Source organism: Rhinolophus sinicus, linkage group LG09 (genome assembly GCF_036562045.2).
Source record: "Rhinolophus sinicus isolate RSC01 linkage group LG09, ASM3656204v1, whole genome shotgun sequence".
NCBI lineage: Eukaryota > Metazoa > Chordata > Mammalia > Chiroptera > Rhinolophidae > Rhinolophus > Rhinolophus sinicus.
Genome location: NC_133758.1, coordinates 59,901,008 through 59,922,038, shown reverse-complemented (window position 1 = coordinate 59,922,038; position 21,031 = coordinate 59,901,008). Strand labels below are relative to the sequence as shown.

General features: G+C 39.1%; 1 protein-coding gene across 1 annotated transcript in view; it reads left to right on the top strand.

Annotated features, from left to right (window-relative positions):
- The window catches only part of BLVRA (biliverdin reductase A), a 108,124-nt gene extending 94,938 nt beyond the window's left edge, over window positions 1–13,186 (top strand). The window contains exon 10 of the mRNA XM_019718889.2: window positions 12,455–13,186. Coding sequence (XP_019574448.2) covers window positions 12,455–12,500 — 46 coding nt within the window. The 3' untranslated portion in view covers window positions 12,501–13,186. The remainder of the gene's footprint in view (window positions 1–12,454) is intronic.
- Window positions 13,187–21,031: the final 7,845 nt, after the last annotated feature.

Genomic DNA, 21,031 nt, shown 5'->3' with positions numbered 1-21,031 from the left:
TCCCACAAAAATGGCTTGAGAACACTACAGCCATCCACCACTTGTCTACACTGCAGTACAGGTCTTGGGTTATCACCCACCAGCAAATGTTTCCTGGGCTGCAACAGGCTCTCTACCTGCTTTAATCCCCAGCCTGTGGGGTGGGGCCAGCAGCCCAGCAGTCAAGAGTTTCCCAGGCAACACAGCACCAGCTGTGTGGAGGGTGGGGGACATGGCATGACCAAGGCCATGTGCATGAACAGATTCCACCAGACTAATGTGGTCCCAGACTTGGTCCTTTGGGGGAGGGCTTAATCCTGAAAAGATGACACCCTCCTATAAGCCACACCTCTGTCAGGCTTCACACAGAGACAACAATGGCTCCTGCCCCTCCAGCTACTCTACGCCAAAGCTACTCAATTCAGTCCCCCCGCTGTCCCCTGCACATCTCTGGGCTTTCCGTCCTGCCACCCCTCCACCAGTAACCAAGTAAGTGCCTAAAAGCTAGCGAGTCCATGTGCCAGCTCTACAAGATGGCATCTGAGTTTCCAGCTGCCTTCCACCCGACTGGGAAGGGCAAACAGAGTCCTCACTGATTTTCACTGCCAGATGCTGTGGGAACTCCTCTTCCCAGCACACGACCCCAGGGCTGGAGAGCCAGCATTGGGCTGGGGGCCCATCCGTCTTCAGAGGGGACTTCTGCTACTGAGGTGTCCCTCCTGATGTTCAATCTCTCTCTGTGGTTTTGGGATCATCTCCTCCTACCAGTCTCAATGTGGCTTCTTTATATCCTTAGTTATAGTGGTTCTGTTCAGGTGATTTTTGAGGTTGATTGTTCTATAATTTATAATTTTCTTGTGATCTTGGGATGAAGTTGGCATAGCATTTACCTAATTCGCCATTTTGAAAGTCTCAACCCAAATAGATTTTATTCAAAACTATTGCAATAGAGGAAAAGAGAACTCAGTATAGAACTGGGCTCAATTCCAAATACATCATGGGCAAGCAAGGATTTATAGCCAAGGAGCGGGGGACGGGGGGGGGGGGTCAGTGGATGGAAAATTACTAAGAGGAAACATCAGGGGGTAAGGGGGATTCTGGCTAAACTTACTTGACAAGATTCTTGCAGAAGGCAGGCCACCCTGATCATATACCAAAAGTGAGGATGAAGAATTTGATCAGAAACAGGGTGGAGATTTTTTATTAATTTATTTTTATTTACTTTTCTCTGGGTGAGGGGACTTGGGGTGAAATTTTTTATTTTTTCAATTACAGTTGACATTCAATATTATTTTCTATTAGTTTCAGGTGTGCAGCATAATGACTAGACATTTATATAATTTTCCAAGTGATACCTCCTCTTAGTCTAATACCTACCTCACAATATACATTGTTATTACAATATTATGGACTATATTCCCTATGTTGTACTTTACATCCTCATGACTACTTTGTAACTACTTATTTGTACTTATTAATCCATTCACCTTTTTCACCCAGCCACACAACCCCTCTTCCATCTGGCAGTTGTGAATTTGTTCCTATATCTATGAGTCTGTTTTTGTTTTTGTTTTTGTTTTTGTTCTTGTTATTTATTTTGTTCTTTAGATTCCACATATAAGTGAGATCATATGGTATTTGTCTTTCTTAGTTTGACTTTTTTGACTGTCCATAATACCTTCTAGGTCCATCCATGTTGTTGCAAATGGTAAGATTTTGTTTTTTATTGTCAAGTAATATTCCCTTGTATATATGAACAACAATTTCTTTACCCAATCATCTATTGATGGGCACTTAGGTTGCTTCCGTATCTTGGCTATTATAAGTAGTGCTTCACTGAACATAGGGGTTCATATATCTGTTTGAATTAGTGTTTCAGATTTCTTTGGATAAGTACCTAGAAGCGGAATTGCTGGGTCATAAGGTAGTTCTATTTTTAACTTTCTGAGAAACCTCCAAATTGTATTCCATAGTGGCTATGCCAGTTTGCAACCCCAACAGTGCGTGAGGGTTCACGTTTCTCCACATTCTCACCAACACTTGGCTGTTTGTTAATTTATTGATGATAGCCATCCTAACAGGTGTGAAGTTTTAATATGCACTTCTCTGATGATTAGTGACGTTGAGCTCTTTTTCCCATGTCTATTGGCTATCTATACTTCATCTTTGGAGAAAAGTTTATCCAGGTCCTCTGCTTATTTTTTTATTGGATTTGGCATATGTGCACATGCGCGCAAGCACGTGTGTGTGTGTGTGTGTGTGTGTGTGTGTGTGTGTGTTGTGTTGTATGTGTTGAGTATTTTTATATATATAAATTTTGGATAATAACCACTTATTGGATGCATCACTGGTGAATATCTTCTCCCATTCAGTAGGTTTTCTGTTCATTTTGTTGATCGTTTTCTGTGCTGTGCAAAAATGTTGTAGCTTGATTTAGTCCCATTTGTTTATATTTTCTTTGTTTCCTTTGCCTGAGGAGATAGATCAGAAAATATTCATATAAGTCTAAGAGCAATGTCAGAGTTTACTGCCTCTGTTTTTTTCTAGGAGTATTATGGTTTCAGGTCTTAAGTTTAAGTCTTTAATCCATTTTGAGTTTATCCTTGTATATGGTGTAAAAACATAATCTGGTTTCATTTTTTGCATGTATCTATCCGTTTTTCGAAATATTATTTATTGAATAGACTGATTTTACCCCACTGTATATTTTTGCCTACTTTGTCACAGATTAATTGACCATATACATGTGGGTTTATTTCAGGGCTCTCTGTTATGTTCCATTGATCTATATGTCTGTTTTTATGACAGTACCACCTGTTTTGATTACTGTAGCCTTGTAGTATATTTTGATATCAGGTATTTTGATACCTCCAACTTTGTTCTTCTTTCTGAAGATTACTGTGGCTATTTGGGGTCATTTATGGTTCCATATAAATTTTAGAATTATTTATTTTAGTTCTGTGAAAAATGTCATTGGTATTTTGATAAGGATTGCATTGAATCTATGTATTGCTTTGTATAGTATGGACATTTTAAGGACATTAATACTCCTATCCATGAACACAATATATGCTCCCATTTATTTGTATCTTCAGTTTTTCTCTTCAATGTCTTATAATTTTCCAGGTACAGGTCTTTTACTTCCTTGTTTAAATGTGTTTCGAGATGTTTCTTTTTTTTTTTTTTTATGAAATTGTAATTGGGATTTTTTTATTAATTTCACTTTCTGATAGTTTTTATTGATATATAAAAATGCAACTGATTTCTAATTATTAATTTTGTAATCTGCTACTTTAATGAATTCACGTATCAGTTCTGATAGTGTTTTTTTTGTGTGTGTGTGTGTGTGTGGACTCTTTGAGGTTCTCTATCTATAGTATTGTGTCATCTGCAAATAATGGCAGTTTTACTTCTTCCTTTCCAATTTGGATACATTTTATTTATTTTCCTTGTCTGATTGCTGTGTTGAATAAAAGTGGTGAAAATGGACATCCTTTTCGTGTTCCTTTCTTAAGAGGAATGATTTTAGCTTTTCCCCATTAAGTATGATATTAGCTATGGGTTTGTCATATATGGACTTTATTATGTTGAGGTATGTTCCCTCTCTTCGCACTTTAATGAGAGTTTTTATCATAAATGTATGCTGGATTTTGTCAAATGCTTTTTCTGCATCTATTGATATAATCATATAATTTTTATTTTTCATTTTGTTTATATGGTGTATCACATTAATTAGTTTGTACATACTGAACCAAACTGAATCCCAGGAATAAATCTCACTTGATTCTGGTGTATGGTCTTTTCAGTGTATTACTGAATTCAGTTTGCTACTATTTTGTTAAAGATTCCTGTATCTATGTTCATCAGGAATATTGGCCTATAATTTTCTTTTTTTGTAATGTGTTTGTCTGGTTTTGAAATCAGGATAATGTTTGACTTATAAAAGGAGCTTGGGAGCCATCCTTTCTCTTGAAATTTTGGAATAGTTTTAGGAGGATACTTGTTAATTCTTCTTTGAATGTTTGGTAACATTTACCAGGACTGGTCCAGGATTCTTGTTTGTTGGGTGATTTCTGTTTACTGACTGATTTCGTTGGCAGTAAATTTTTGTTCAGATTTTCTGATTTGCTTGATTCAGTCTTGGAAATTTGTTTGCTTCTAGTAATTTATCCACTTTTTTCAGATTGTTTAATTTGTTTTCATATAATTGTTCATAGTATTTTGTTGTAATCCTTTGTGTTTCTGTTATATCAGTTGTCAAATCTCCTCTTTCATTTCTGATTTTATTTGGGCCCTCCTTTTTTTTCTTGATGAGTCTGGTTAAAGTTTTAATAATTTTGTTTATCTTTTCAAAGCACCAGATCTTGGTTTCATTGATTATTTTGTATTTTCTTTAGACAAATTTATTTATTTTGACTCTGATTTTTATTATAGTCTTCCTTTTACACACTTTGTGCTTTGTTTGCTGTTTTTTTTCCTAGTTCCTGTAGGTGTAAGGGTAGGTTGTTTAAATGGGATTTTTCTTGTTTCTTGAATTAGGCCAGTATTGCTATGAATTTTTCTCTTCAGATTGCTTTTGTTGTGTCTCATAGACTTGGGTTGTTGTGTTTTTATTTGTCTCACTCTATCTTTTGATTTCCTACTTGATCTCACTGTTACCTATTCATTGTTTAGTAATATGCTATTTAGCCTCCATGTGTTTATTTCAGTGTTTTTTTTTTTAGAATTGATTTTTAATTTCATAATATTGTGGTCAGATAATATGCTTGATATGATTTAAATCTTCATAAATTTATTGAGACTTGTAGACTGACATGTGGTTTATTCTGGAAAATATTCCATGTGCACTTGAAAAGAATGTATATTCTGCTTCTTTGGGGAGGAATACTCTTAAAATATCAATTAAATCCATCTGATCTAATGTGTGATTTAAGGTCACTGTTTCGTTGTTGATTTTCTATCTGGAAGATCTATCCATTGATGTTAATAATGGAGGTGTGAAAGTCTCCTACTATGACTGTATTACTGTTGATTTCTTCCTTTATATTGGTTAATATTTGCTTTATATATTTGGTTGGTACTATATTAGGTGCATAAATATTTATAAGGGTTAAATCCCCTTGTTGAATCGATCCCTTAATCATTATGAAATGTGATTCTTTGTCTCATGTTATAACCTTTGTTTTGAAGTCTATTTTGTCTGGTATAAAAGTGTTGCTACCCCAGATTTTCTCATTTCCACGTGCCAGCAATATCTTTTTTCATCCCCAAAAGATAGTCCATGTGTGTTTTTTGATCTGAAGTGGGTCACTTGTGAACAGCATATGTATAAGTCTTATTTTCCTACATTCATTTACCTTATGGTTTTTGTTTGGAGCATTTAATTCATTTATGTTTAAAGTCATTATTTATAGGTACTTAGTATTTACCTACTGCCATTATAATATTACTATTTATGTTCTTTTTTACCCCCTCTTCTTCCTCTGCTTCTTAAAGAATTCCTGTAACATATCTTGGAATACTAGTTTGGTGGTGATGAACTCCTTTAGTTTTTTCTTGTCTGGGAAACTCTTTAGCTCCCCTTCAATTTTAAATGATAGCCTTGTTGTGTAGAATAATTTTAGTTGTAGGTCCTTGCTTTTCATTACTTTAAATATTTCATGCCAGTGCCTTCTGGCCTGCAAAGTTTCTGTTAAGAAATCAGTTGACTGACTTATGGAAGCTCTCTTGTAGGTAACTAGTTACCTTTCTCTTGCTGCTTCTAAGATTCTCTCTTGGTCTTTAACTTTTGACGTTCTAATTATAATGTGTCTTGGTGTGGGCATGTTTGGGTTCATCTTGTTTGGGACTCTGTGTTTCTTGGACTTAGGTGTCAGTTTCCTTCACCAACTTAGGAAAGTTTTCAGTCATTACTTCTTTAAATAGGTTCTCAATCCCTTGCTCTCTTTCCTCTCCTTCTGGTAACCCCATGATGTAAATGTTGTTATGCTTGATGTCCCAGAGGTCCCTTAAACTATCCTCTTTTAAAATTCTTTTTTCTTTTTGTTGTTATGATTGGGTGTTTTCTGCTACCTTGTTTTCCAAATCGGTGACTTGATCCTCTGCTTCATTTATTCAGCTTTTATTCTTTCTATTATATTCTTTACAGTTATTGAATTCTTCATTTCTGGCTGGTACTTTTGATGGTTTCTCTGTCTTTTTTATGCTTTCTATATCTTTGTTGAAGTTATCATTAAGTTCTTCAGCATCTTTATAACCAGTGTTTAGAATTCAATATCTGGCAGATTGCTTCCCTCCATTTCGTTTAGTTCTTTTTCTGGATTTTTTTCCTATTCTTTCATTTTGGATGTCTTTCTTTGCTTTTTCATTTAGGCTACCTCTCTGCGTTTGTTTCTATGTACTAGTTAGATTGCTACATCTTCCAGTTTTGGCAGGGTAGTCTTATGTAATTGCTGTCTTGTGGAGGCCAATGATGCAGTCTCCCTGATCACCTGAGTCAATGCTTCAGGAATGTCCCTTGTGTGGGTCATATGTGCCTTCCTGTTGTAGTTGAGCCTTGATTTCTGTTGGCACCTCAGTGAGTGGGATTGACCTTCAGGTTGACTGGCCATAAGGGTTGGCTGTGACAACAGTGTAAGTGTTGCTGTGTGAAGGCTGACCCTGTGGGGTGAATATTTCTGCTAGTGGGTTCTTGTGCCTGCTGAAGCCACCTTTTTATTGTACCACTTGTGGGGCTAATCGGATGATGTTCTGTTGTGATCTGAAGCCAGCCAACATATGTGCTGGTTCTGGTGCCTCTTTGAAAGGGCTCTGGTGCAGGCCAAGGTCATCTGCTGCCTGTGACTGGCCTGAAGTTTCCTGGTAGGAGTTACAAGGTGTTCTGCAGTTGGTAGATGCCAATGATGGACCTGGATGCATGTGGAAGAGGCAGTGCTGTGAACCAAGGCCAGCTGCCACTATTACCAGATCTGGTGCAGCTCAGCAAAAGGCCTAAGGCACACTGAGCCCTCCCATCACCTCCTGGCTTCTAATTAAGCTCATCTGCTGAAAGAGCCTTGGATGGTATGTGAGTTGGATGAAGTGGGGTCTCAGGGTGTCACCATGTTGGAGTGAGTGGAGTTCACCAGGCCAATGTAGATTCAGATTTGGTTGTGTGGGTAGAGGGCTCAACACAGGAACAATGGCAGCCACATGTTGGCTGCACACAGGAACAATGGCACCTACACATTGGCTGCACAGGAGGAGGACTCAACAGAGAGAAAATAGCAGTTGTCCCTCCAGCTCTCACCCTAAAGCCACACAACTCAGTATTTCCTTGTATGTCTCTGGCACCTCCCAAGCCACTGTCCCTCCCCTGGATCCCAAGGTGTGTACCTGAGAGCGAGAGAGTCTATGCACACTCCATTTAAAAGGATGCCTGGGTTTCCAGCAGCCTTCCATCTTGCATGGATGGATGGAATCCCTGTTGATTTTTACAGCCATATGTTGTGTGGACTTCTCTACCTGAGTAGTGGTGCTCCAAGCTGTGGAGTCTGTTCTGGGTCTGGGACCCCTCGTTACTCAGGGGGCACCTCTGCAGCTGAGATATCCCTCCTAATTCTAAACCACAAAACATGAGTGTGGGGCCAGCCAATTTCACATCTTTGCACCTCCTATTAATCGCAACGTGTCTTCTTTATCCCCTAAGTTATAAGACTTCTGTTCAGCTAGTCTTTACATGGTTCTCCAGGTTGATCTATAATTTAGTCATAATTTTAATGTAGTCATGGAAGAGGTAAGCACAGCATTTTTCACTTTGCCATCTCAACCAGAACACTACAGTTGGGGATTTTTACTAAACTGACTTAGTAGGAATTTTGCTAAAATTGAGCAATGTAAAGATGGATGTGAAAGTCCCAAAGTCAAAGCCTGGTTGAGAAAAGTATTCGGAGGTGCCTGACTAAAGTTGGTCAAGGAGAGAGTCTCTGTCATGGGCTATATGATTACTAATTTATATTAATAACTACTCATCTCAAGCTAGTTTTGTGTTTGGCCAAAGATACAAAATGAAGACATCCATAAATTTTACTAATTTTCAGGAATTGCAAAGGGAAAAGGAAGAGGAGATAGGAGAAAACAGAACCTAGAGAGATGATGGAGTAGCCTTCTTACTCTTCTGTTTACAGTTGCCCTCATCTACCTTTGGGACTGCTGGAGCCATCCTGGATATACCCTACTGCAGCATTCCCCAAATACTACTTCCTCTGAAGGCCACCCCTACCCCCTAATCACTTCTCCCCCAGGGTGTCACAGAAGTAAAGAAGCCACAAGTATCCCTCAGTCATTTGTTCAAAGTACCCACAAGATAGTGACCTTTGTTTTCTCTCTTGCTTTAAGGCTCTCTTGACTTCCTTGGAAGACCTAGTGAGAAAAGGGGGATTTGAGATCTAATATTGCAGAATAAAGTGGGCTTTCTGTTCACTTGAAGGAAAAAAAGACATTTATTCCGCTGTACTAAAGCTTGTAAGTGTTGGAGGGTCCTCTGGGAAGAAAGGAACTCACAGTCGTGCCTTTTAACCCCTCTCTGCCTCTCACCCACTTCTCACTAGCAGAAGTAACTTGCTTAACTGGTAAAGCTGGGAAAGAAGTGCGACACACAAACCCAACCACCCTCTTGCGCTTGAATTCTGTGTCCACGTTGTAGGTGATTGGGGTAAGCTCTTCCTCTGCAGTGGGGTGGCCTGCAGTTTTTAAGAAGAGTTAAATTACTCTAGGAGAGGGTAGATTAGCAAACCTATTTGCTTATGTTCCACAATTAGCTTAAGGAAAAAAAAAAAAAAAAAGAAAACAACTTCATCTCAGAGGCAAGTTTAAGATGGCAGCATAAGAGAACATGAAGCTTGTCCCCTCCCATGAATACACTGAATGCACACCTAGTGAGCACCATTGTTTGCACATTCCCCCTGTACTTAGAAGCATGCCTGGGAGCTCTATCCATGTTCTCTGGCCAACCTGAAAGGACACCATAGTACATCCCTCCTTAAACTAGCTCCAACAGGAACAAAAAGATGCCATAACAGATGTGCACAGGCCCCTTCATCTATAGCTTAATCCACTGGTTCCAACAGAGTGCTTAGACATGTGAGCACCAGGCCACTGCTAAGCATACCCACTGTACTACCCCACCTGGAGCAAAAGTGGAACCAACATGCACTGCAACACAGACACACAGAGCTCTCCAGCCCAGACTGGGCTCTGGCAATAGTCAACAATATATTAACATGGCATCCCTCACAAGCATATAAAGCACAACTCTGCCCAGACTGAAAAGGAGCCAGCTTGGGACCACATTTTACGAGCACTCATGGGACTGCCCTGCACACACCCTGATTCCATAGCAATCAAATCAGTACACACACCAGGCAGCTCCACCCAGATCAAGAGTAAAACAAGCAGGGTGCTGTGGCACACATCCAAAGGGCTGCCCCCACGTGGACCAGCGAGGAATGGAAGTGTACACAAACCAGGCTGCTCTTCCCCAACACCTGTCTGGCCATGGACAGCCAGAGAACAGGGAGCTATAATATATGTACACCAGGCTGCCCCACCTGGAACATGCTCCTTCTGGATAGGCATCACTCCAGGCACTGTGCACACTGACCTAACTCCAATTGGCCTGACAATACAACCTGGAACACAGGCTACTTCTACACAAGACCACTTTTTCAAGATTGGGAGAGATAGCTATTTCATCTAACTCATAGGAACAAACACAGAAAGTCAAATAGAATAAGAAGAGAGAATATGCCCCAAATGGAGAAACAAGGAAAACAAAACAAAACAAAAAACAGAGAAGAACACTATGGAGATAAGTAATTTGCCAGACAAAGAATTCAAGCTAATAATTATAAAAATGTTCAACAAACTTGAGTAAAATAAGGTAATCAGAGAGAACTTCAACAAAGAGTTAAAAAATAAATTGATAATGAAGAATGAATTAGAAATTTAAAAAATACAATAACTGAAATGAAAAACGTACTATAAGGAATCGACAGTAAGTTAATTAAAAGGGAAGAACAGAGTAGTGACTTGGAAAGCAGAATTGTGGAAATCAGCAAATCAAAACAGCAAAAAGATATAAGAATTTTTAAAAACAAGGATAGTATAATAACCCTGTGAGACAACATCAGGCACACTAACATTCATATTATAGGGGTCCTACAAGGAGAGAAAGGGCATAAAGTATGTTTGAAAAAATATGGTTGAAAACTTTCCTAATCTGGGGATGAAAACAGACATCCAAATCCAGGAAGCACAGAGAGTTCCAAACACGATGAGCCCAAAGAGGCCAACACCAAGATTTGTTGTAATTGAAATAGCAAAAGTTAGGGATAAAGAGACAATCTTGAAGACAACAACAGGAAAACAATAAGTTACATACAAGAGAAAACTCCTTAAGGCTATCAACTGATTTCTCAACAACAATTTTAGAGGCCAGAGGGATTGGCAGGAAATATTTAAAGTGCTGTAAGAAAGGAACCTACAACTTGGAATCTGATACCCAGCAAGGTTATCATTCAAAATTGAAGGAGAGTTAAAGAATTTCCCAGGCAAACAAAAAAAATAAATAAAGGAGTTCATCACCACTAAACTGGATTTAAAGAAATGTTAAAGGGTCTTTATTGCAGAAAAGATTAGGCCATACAAGAAATTATAAAATACAGGGAATTTAAAAAGATCTCATAGGTAAAGGAAAGTATAGAATTAACACAGTGAATCAGTCACTTAAAAAGCTAATATGAAGGATAAAAAATAAAAGTAGTAAAATTATAGCTACAACAAACAACGAACAATCAGGAGATACACAAAACAAAACCATATAAAATATGACATCAAAAACACAAAGTATGGAGGGGAATTGAAAATTGTAGTGTTTTTACAACGCATCTGAATTTAAATGCCTATTTGCTTAAAATAGACTGCTATAGATATACACGGATATGTATATGTGTATATATACCTCATGGTAACCACAAACTAAAAAGGACAAAAATTAGACAAAAATAAAAGAGAAAAGAACACAAACAAAACACAAAAGCAAACTAGCAAACTGAAAGGAGAGATCAGATAAGAAAAAAGGAATAGAGAACCACAAAAACAACCAAAAAACAATTATCAAAATGGCAATAAATACACCTACCAATAATTATTTTAAATGTAATTGGATCAGACACAGAAATGGCCTAGTGAGAAGTGCTTCTTGAAATCTCCCCTGGAAGTTACAACAAATTGAACAGCTATAACTCAATAAAGGATTCTCTGCTCATCACACAGGAATGACTGAGAGACCCGCACATTGAATTATCTGAAGGTGGGCAAGTTGGGTGAGCAGGGGAGGAAGGAAGAGGGAAATGCAGAGACATCGTCCATGGGCCATGGGGCCCCAGGACACAGATTGGAGCTCACAGGAGCCTTGGGAGAAGGAAGAAGCCAGGATGCAGGCTCTCTCCATATGGACCAGTCCTGCTTAGGGGATCAGCATATAGATGGCTGTCCCCAGCATTCAGGGTTAAGACTTCAGGTGAGAACTGTGGCTTAAGCCTTCATGGCTAGGCAGAAAGCAGAAAACAAAGACGCAGAGTCTGGTTGCCTATCCTTCACTCTCCAAGAGCTCACTCATCCCCCCCACAAACACACACCACCCAGTGTTCCAGGTGGGCTCCAGAAGTGGTAGCAGCTTGAGAATTGGAAAGGCTGGTTCCTCAGTCCTTGAGAATAGAAAAGACCAGTTCTGCAGCGGCTTGACAGCTCTGAGCTGGTCCCAGCCACAAATGCACTAGCCCGCCTCTCACAGCCCACCCAGCCCCACCTTTCTGGGCAGATCCCTACGGGTCATTGAGACACACATAGGGCTCAGCATTAGGTTGCAGGGGCAGCATTGGGTTTTCAGAAGCTCAGAACTCTTCACCTTCCTTATCCTTCACCAGAAGAGGTGCCCTAAGACCCATGTGACCTGCTCACAAAAGAGAAGCCCAACTTTCAGTGGCTGGCTATGGTGTTCTCAGCTCGTTTGTGTGGGCCAGAGAAGAAAACTGCATTGATTTTGGAGAAACCACTGACCACACCCCGTAGCACCTGAGAAGCCTGTCCTGCCCACCTAGACCTGTATTGTCTGACACTCTGGGCACCTGGAGGCCGTCCCCACCTCCACAAGGCTTGGAGGGGAACTTTTACAGCAGCAGGCAGCCCACAACAGCTCAAAGAGATAGCTGGAGGGTGGTAAGCCAAGACCTGTGCTGCACACAGCTGGAGTCAACAGTTTTTATTTTTTAATTTTTCTTCTTTTTTTCTTTTTTTTTTTTTCAAATTATTTATTTTTTCTTTATTTTTTCTTTTTTTTTGGTATTTCTTTTAAGTGTTTTCTGTTTTTTTAGTGTGTGTGCATTTGTTTTATTGTTGGTAGTGGTGGTTTGTTTTGTTTTGTTTTGTTTTGCAGGATGGTCTCAGGCCCAGCACTGGTCCAAGAACCCAAACTACACTGAATTTGTAGAAACCACTGACCACACCCTTCAGCCTCTTGGTACCCCACTCTGCCCACCTACAGCTACATTCTCGGGCACTCTGAAAGCCTGGGTGACAAACGCCACCCCCACAAACTGCAGAGGCGGTTTGTTACAACAGTGGACAATTTGCAACGGCCTGGGGAGATTTTGGTGGTGAATAGTGACCCAAAAACTGTACCACACACACTTGGGAATAGCTGTATGGAATTTGCAAGCCCGAGGTGGAGGCTGGCTGCAGTGTCCTCGAGGCACTGTACAAGGAGATCACAGGCCAGGTACAGGCATGTGATCTGAATCTGCATTAACATTATAAAAACTGAGACAGGTTAATTAGCATGTTGTTAGGTAAACGGAAGTCCCTAGTAGAATAAACAAAGGCAGCCATATCTTGGAATTCCAGGTTCTGGAATGACTCTTTCACTCCAGGGCAACAGTGTAACATTCCTCTAGTGATAAATGGGTTATTTCCTAAATCCTTTTAGGCTGGACAAACAGAGCAAATCTGATAGACAAAATCCATCTGAAGGTGCCAACTCCCTTCTCCAAGCATGCAAGAGAAAGTATAAAAATAAGAGCCTTTTGCCTTAGCCACTTTTGGGTACCCCTCTCCTAATCTCTTAGGCTGTACTTTTGCTTTAATAAAAATATTTGCTCCTCTACCTCTCCTTCCGAGTCCACATTCTAATTCTTTGGGTACATGAGACGACAATCTCTGGGCACTAGACACCAGAATCCTATATCAAAACCACCATTGGTCACATCTCATGACTCACTTGAACTCCACCCGCTCAGCTAGTGCTGCATCACCAAGGGCACTCTCAACACTGGGTCAACCAGCCAGACACTCACATAAGAAGCCTCTTTCAACAGCTGGACCTTTTGGGCAGCTGATGGTGGCAACAGGCCTAGGGGTCCCAGGGCCATTGGCTAAGCTGCCTCAGGCCCAATACTGGTGGCAGCCAGCCTCAGTTCACAACAAGGCCACCCCCCCATGCCTCGGTCCAGCATGGGCAACATACAGTTTTGAGGCACCTACCAAGCAAGACTCAAGATGTGGTATGCTGACCAGCAGCCTTCATATTGGCATATGAAATTAAAAAATTCTCAGGCCCACTTCCGACATGCTGAATCAGAACCTGCATTTTTATTACAGTGATTCATATGCATATCAAAATCGTATGGGTTATGGATTAGTAAGGAAGAAAAAAAATGTTATTCAAATAAATGTTAAAGCACAACTATGAAGAATTCTATAAAAAAGATTTAAAAGCTTGTGATAGGGAGAATTTCCTTTAGGCAAGAAGTCGGGGAAGTGTTTCCCAAAGAATTGACCACACAGTTCATATACTACATAAGGCCACCCAGCAAAGACAGAGACATAGGAGATCTACTTGCTACATAGAAGCAAACACAGAAAGGCAGCCATAAGGAGGAAACAAAGAAACATGTCCCAAATAAAACAACAGGAGGGATCTCCGGAAATACACCTAAATGAAATGGAGGCAACCAACCTACCAGAGAGAGAGTTCAAAACATCGATTATAAGAATGTTTAAGGAATGTAGTGAGAACTGCAACAAGAGATAGTAAGTATAAAGAAGGACATAGAAACCATAAAAAAGAACCAATCAGAAATAAAGAATACAATAACTGAAATGAAGAATGCACTAGAAGGAATCAACAGCAGATTAGATGAAGCAGAGGATTGAATCAGTGATTTAGAAGAGTATATAGTAGAAAACACCCAATCAGAACCACAACAACAAAAATGAATTTTAAATACAAAGATAGTTAAGGGACCTTTGAGGACAACTCCAAGCATAACAGCATTCACATTATAGGTATACCAGCAGGGAAAGACAAGGAACAAGGGATCAAGAACCAGTTTAAAGAAATAATGACTGAAAATGTCCCTAACCTGGCAAACGATGTAGACATACAAGCCCAGGAAGTACAGAGAGTTCCAAAAAGATGAATTCAAACAGGCCCACATCAAGACACATTATAATTAAAATTTCAAAGGTTAAAGGCAAAGAGAGAATCCTAAAAGCATTAAGAGAAAGATAAACAGTTACGGATTAGGTTAGTGCAAAGTAATTGGGATTTAAAAGTTAAAAATAACTGGAAAAAACACAATTACTTTTGCATCAATGTAATGCAAGGGAGCTCCTATTAGACAATCAGGTGATTTCTCAACAAAAACTTTGCAGGACAGAGGGCATGGCAGGAAATATTCAAAGTAATGAAAAACAAGGGTCTACAATGATTACCCAACAAGGCTATCATTTAAAATTGAAGAATAGATAAAGAGCTTCCCAGACAAGAAAAAAGATAAAGCAATTTAGAAAACAAGACCCATGCATATGCTGTCTACCAGAGAACCAGCTCAGATCAAAAGAAACACATAGACTGAAAGTAATGGGATGGGGGAAAGATATTTCATGTAAATAGAAATGAGAAAAATGCTGGGGTAGCAATGCTTATATCAGGCAATATAGGCTTTAAAATGAAGACTGTAATAAGAAACAAAGGACATTACATAATGATAAAGAGATCAATCCATCAAGAAAACATAAACAGGACGGCTGGATGGTTCAGTTGGTTAGAGCGCAAGTTCTCAACAACAAGGTTGCCAGTTCAATTCCCACATGGGATGGTGGGCTGAGCCCCCTGCAACTAAAGATTGAAAATGGCAACTGGATTTGGAGCTGAGCTGCACCCTCCACAATTAGATTGAAGGACAACTACTTGCAGCTGATGGGCCCTGGAGAAACACACTGTTCGCCAATATCCCTCAATAAAAAAGAAAAGAAAACATAACCATAGCAAACATCTATGCACCCAACAGAGAGCACCTAAATATATAAAAATATTGACTGATGTAAAGGCAGGGATCCACAGTAACACAATCGTAGTAGGGGATTTTAACACCCCACTGGTACCAATGGGCATATCCTCCAGACAGAAAATCAACATGGAAACAGCACCCTCAAATGACACACTAGAGCAGATGGATGCAATTGATATTTTTAGAGTATTTCACCCCAAAACAGCAGAATATACATTCTTCTCAAGTGCTGTGGGGACAGAGCCAGGAGTGCAGTTTCCACGCTCTTGCCCTCACATGGAAAGGTGCTGGCTCAGGTAGTAAATGGCCATCAACGGTGATTGGATGGCCATCAGCTGTGGCTAGTTGGCTGTCAGCTGTAACCAGTGAGCCATTGGCCACTAATGTAACTGTTGTGGCTATGCTAGCAGCAAAATGGGGGGCTAGCAACAAGATGGTGGCTGAGCTAGCAAAGGTGGATTGTGCATAGTGTGGCTTCTGCTTCCTGTGTCACCAACCCAGCCGCCAGCGAGAATATAGTGGTATGACTCCCCTATCTATGGCTCTGTGGGTGTTCCTTTTTGGCCTCACCATATCCTGTGTTCTTATGTGGGGAGCGGGAGCTGAGACCCCGCCTGACGCCCAGCATGACAAGTGCACACATGTGACGGGCCAGCCGCCACAAGTCGATCAGTACCTAAATGGGGGAGTGGGAATGGATAAAAGACACTCATACAAATGCTGATGCGGCCGGTCTTCAGTGATGCTGAAGCCCCGAGTTTATTTTTCTTCACCAATATATGCAGTTTGAGTACTGCAACTTAACAAAGAAAGCATGCATTACCTTAACAAATGTAAATTTTAACTTTTTCATAGAGGATACAAAATCACTGAAACTCCCAAAAGTAATTATCTTATCAATTACCCTGAATAGCCATCAGTCTTCTGTGTCCGGGAACTGGCCGCTCCCACCACATTCCTTAGCAGCTTGCAAGCACCCTCCAGGTGCAGGCAGAGACAATGCCTTAGGTTAAGCATAAACCGAGCCATTCTATAAGGCTCAGAGTTATCTGCAACCATGGCTCCCCACACACACAGAATGTTTTCAAGATAGACCACATGTAGGGCACAAAACCAGTTTCAATAAATTTAAGATGAAAATCATTTCAAGAATTTTGATGACAATGGTATGAAACTAGAAATCAATTACAAGGAAAAAACCTGGAAAACACACAAACACTTTGAGGCTAAATAACATGCTACTAAATAACGAATGGGTCTAAAAGATCAAGGAAAAAATTGAAAGGTACCTTGAGACAAATGAAAATGAAAACACAACAACCCAAGATCTATGGAACACAGGGAAAGTGGACCTAAGAGGGAAATCGATAACAATGCAGGGCTATTTCAAGAAACCGGAAAAATCTCAAACAGTCTAACTTCACATATAAGGGAACTGGAAAAAGAATAGCAAACAAAGCCCAATGTGAGTCAAGGAAGGAAAAAATAAAGAACAGAATGGAAATTTAAAAAAATAGAGACTAAAAATACAATACAAAAGACCAATGAAAACGAGCTTTTTTTTTTTTAAAGATAAACAAAATTGATAAACCTTTAACCAGACTCGTCAAGAAAAGAGAGAGAGAGAGAGAGAGAGAGAGAGAGAACTCAATAAAATCATAAATGAAAGAGGAGATGTGAAAATAGACACCACAAAAAATATAAAAATATAAAACATTGTAATAAAATACTACAAGCAACCAATTGGCAAAAAATTGGACAATCTGGGGGAAATGAATAAGTTCATGAAAGCATATAATCTTCCAAGGCTGAATGAAGAAGAAACAAAATCTGAACCGAGAAATTACTACTAACAAAATCAAATCAGTAATCAACAAGCTCCCTGCAAACAAATGTCCTGGACTGAATGACTTCACAGGTGAATTTTACCAAACGTTCCAAAAAGAATTAACACCTATTCTCAAACTATCGCAAAATATTCAAGTGGAGGGAAGGCTCCCAAGCTCATTTTTTTGAGGCCAACATCACCCTGATTTTAAAACCAGACAAAGACATTATGAAAAAGAGAACTGTAGGCTGATATCCCTAATGAACATAGATGCAAAACTCCAACAAAATATTAACAAAGCAAAGTCAGCAATACATCAAAAATATCATACACCACGTGGTGGTCAAGTGGAATTTATTCACAATCAAGTGGGATTCATTCTTGATAGGCAAGTTTGGTTCAATATCGGCAAATCAATTAATGTGATACAGCACATAAACAAAATTTAGAAAAACCATTGATCATATGAATAGATGCAGAAAAAGCATTTGTCAAAATCCAGCATTCATTTATGACAAACTCTCAGCAAAATGGGAATAGAGTGAACATATGACAAACCCAGTTAGCATCATACTCAATGGGGAAAGCTAAAAGCATTTTTTTTAAGATCAGGCACAAGACAAGGATGTCGACTATCACCACTTTTGTTCAACATTACTGGAAGTCCTAGCCATCATTATCAAACAAGAAAAAAAAAATCCAAATTGAAAAGGAGGAATTAAAATTACTGTTATTTGCAGATGACACAAAACTATATAGAGAACCCCTAAGATTCCACCAAAAAACTGCTAGAACTGATAAATAAATTTAGTAAATTAGTAGGATACAAAATTAACATTCAGAAATTGATTGCACTTTTATATACCTATAATGAACCATCAGAAAGAGAAATTTAAAAAAAATCCATTTACAATTGCATTAAAGAAATACTTAGGAATAAATTTAACCAAGGAAGTAAAAGACCTGTACTCAGAAATTATAAAACACTGAAGAGAGAAATAAAGAAGATACAAATAAATGAATATGTATACCATGCTCAAATTAAATTTATTAAAATATTCATACTACACAAAGCAATCTATGCATTTAATGCAATCTGTATTAAAATACTAATGGCATTATTCACTGTACTAAAACAATCCTAAAATTTATATAGAACCTTAAAAGACCCTGAATAGTTACGGCAATCCTGAGAGAGAAGAACAAAGCTGGAGGTATCATGCTACCTGATATCAAGTTATACTACAAAGCCATAGTAATCAAAACAGCATAGTATTGGCATAAAAACAGACGCATAGATTAATGGGACAGAATAGAAATCCCAGAAATAAATACATGCCTATATGGTCATCTAATCTATGACAAAGGAAGCAAGAATGTACATTGGGGTAAAGATAGTTTCTTCAATAAATGGTTCTGGGAAAACTGGACAGATACATGCAAAAAAAAGAAAGAAACTGGACTACCTTCTTCCACCACATAGAAGAATAAACTCAAAATGGATTAAAGACTTAAATGTAAGACTCCAAACCATAAAACTCCTAGAAGAAAACATAGGCAGTAAACTCACAGAGTTTATTCTTAGTAATATTTTCACTGATGTATCTTCTTGGGCAAGGGAAACCAAAGAAAAAATAAACAAATGGGATTACATCAAACTGAAAAGGTTTTCCTACTGAATGGGAGAAGATATTTGCCAATGATACGTCTGCTAAGGGGTTAATTCCAAAATTTATATATATATATATATAAAAAAACTCATACAACTCATCACCACACACAAAAAAACGAACAATCCGATTAAAAAATGGGCACATGACCTGAATAGACATTTCTATAAAGAGGATATATGGATGGCCAATAGACATATAAAAATATGCTCAACTTTACTAATCACCAGAGAAATGCAAAGAAAAAGTATAATGTGATATCATCTCACACCTGTCAGAATGGCTATCATCAATAAATCAACAAACAACAAGTGTTGGTGAGGAAGTGAAGATAAGGGAACCTTTATGCACTGTTGATGGGATTGCAAATTGGTGCAGCCACTAAGGAAAACAGTATGGAAGTTCTTTTAAAAAATTAAAAATAGACCTACCTTATGACCCAACAATGCCACTCCTGGGTATTTATCCAAAGAAATCCAAAACACTAATTCAAAAAGATATATGTCCCCCTATGTTTACTGCAGAACTATTCACAATAGCCAAGATATAAAAACAACCAAAATGCCCATCAATAGACAATTGGATAAAGATATTGTTGTACATATATACAATGGAGAATTACTCTGCCATAAAAAAAGAAATCTTACCATTTGCTGCAACATGTATGGACCCAGAGGCATTATGCTAAATGAAATGTCAGACTGAGAAAGACAAATACCATATGATCTCACTGATATGTGGAATCTGAAGAATAGAATAAATGAATAAACAAAACAGAAATAGACTTGTAGATACAAAGAATAAACTGGTGATCGATAGATGGGAGGGGGTTTGAGGGGATGGGTGAAAAAGTGAAGGGATTAGGAAGTACAAATTGGTAATTGCAAAATAGTCATGGGGATGTAAAATACAATATGGGAAATATAGTCAATAATATTGTGAAAACTATGTATAGTGTCAGATGGGTACTAGATTTATCAGAAACATCACTTCATAAATTATACAAATGCCTAACCACTATGTTGTACACTTGTTGAAATTAATATAAAATAATATTGACTATCAACTATAATTAGACCAAGTAGGATGTAGTCACAGGATGTAAAGTACAGCATAGGGAATATAGTCAATGGTATTGTAATAGCTATATACGATGTCAGATGGATAGTAGACTTGTTGGGGTTATAACTTTGTGATGTGTGTAAATGTCTAATCACTATGTTGTTTTGTACACCTGAAACTAATAAAAAAAAAAAAAATAGGCTACAACTTGGGCCCAGAATATAAAGTGTGTTTTTTTTCCTTTTTTATCTTGAGACCCGGAAAGCTCAAATTGGGAGTGAGGTAGGAGAGGAAAAGTTTAGGCAAAAATGCGGTCACTGCAAATGATGATGCAGCCACAGAAAAGGAAGCATGTCTGAAAGGGGCTATTCACTGCCCAAGCCACGTACCAAAGTCACAGGAGACCATGCAGCTGGAAGCCACCTCCCTTCCCTAACCCATGGCAGATTTCTTCACAATGATGAAAGTGCTCTCGTGACAGTGCTCATTTGTACTCTGGATGGGAACTACAGCCAGGGACAAAGGAGCCAGAATGAAGAATACTCTTGCACTTTGTTTGGGAGGTAGTCACTCTATACTTCTTTTTTTTTTCAACTGGGAGTACCAGAGATTTACCTGAGATAACTGAAACCGGGATGACCCACATTCAGCTTGTAACCTGCCTAACTACCACTTTCACTTTTCAAAATAACTCTGTCTGTGGGCAGAGATCTAGCTTTTAGGAGTTCACAGAATAAGGAATTATGTTATAGGCTTCTAGGTTCCCCAGGGTCCCTGGACCCATTTAAAGCAAGGAACTTGACTCTTTTTTTTTTTTTTTTTTTTTTTTTTTCCCCCAGATTTCCAGGAGACACTAAAACTGCCGACTGAGGGGGCCGGCCCGGTGGCTCAGGCGGTTAGAGCTCCGTGCTCCTAACTCCGAAGGCTGCCGGTTCGATTCCCACATGGGCCAGTGGGCTCTCAACCACAAGGTTGCCAGTTCAATTCCTCGAGTCCCGCAAGGGATGGTGGGCTCTGCCCCCTGCAACTAAGACTGAACACGGCACCTTGAGCTGAGCTGCCTCCCGGATGGCTCAGTTGTTGGTTGGAGCGCGGGGCTCTCA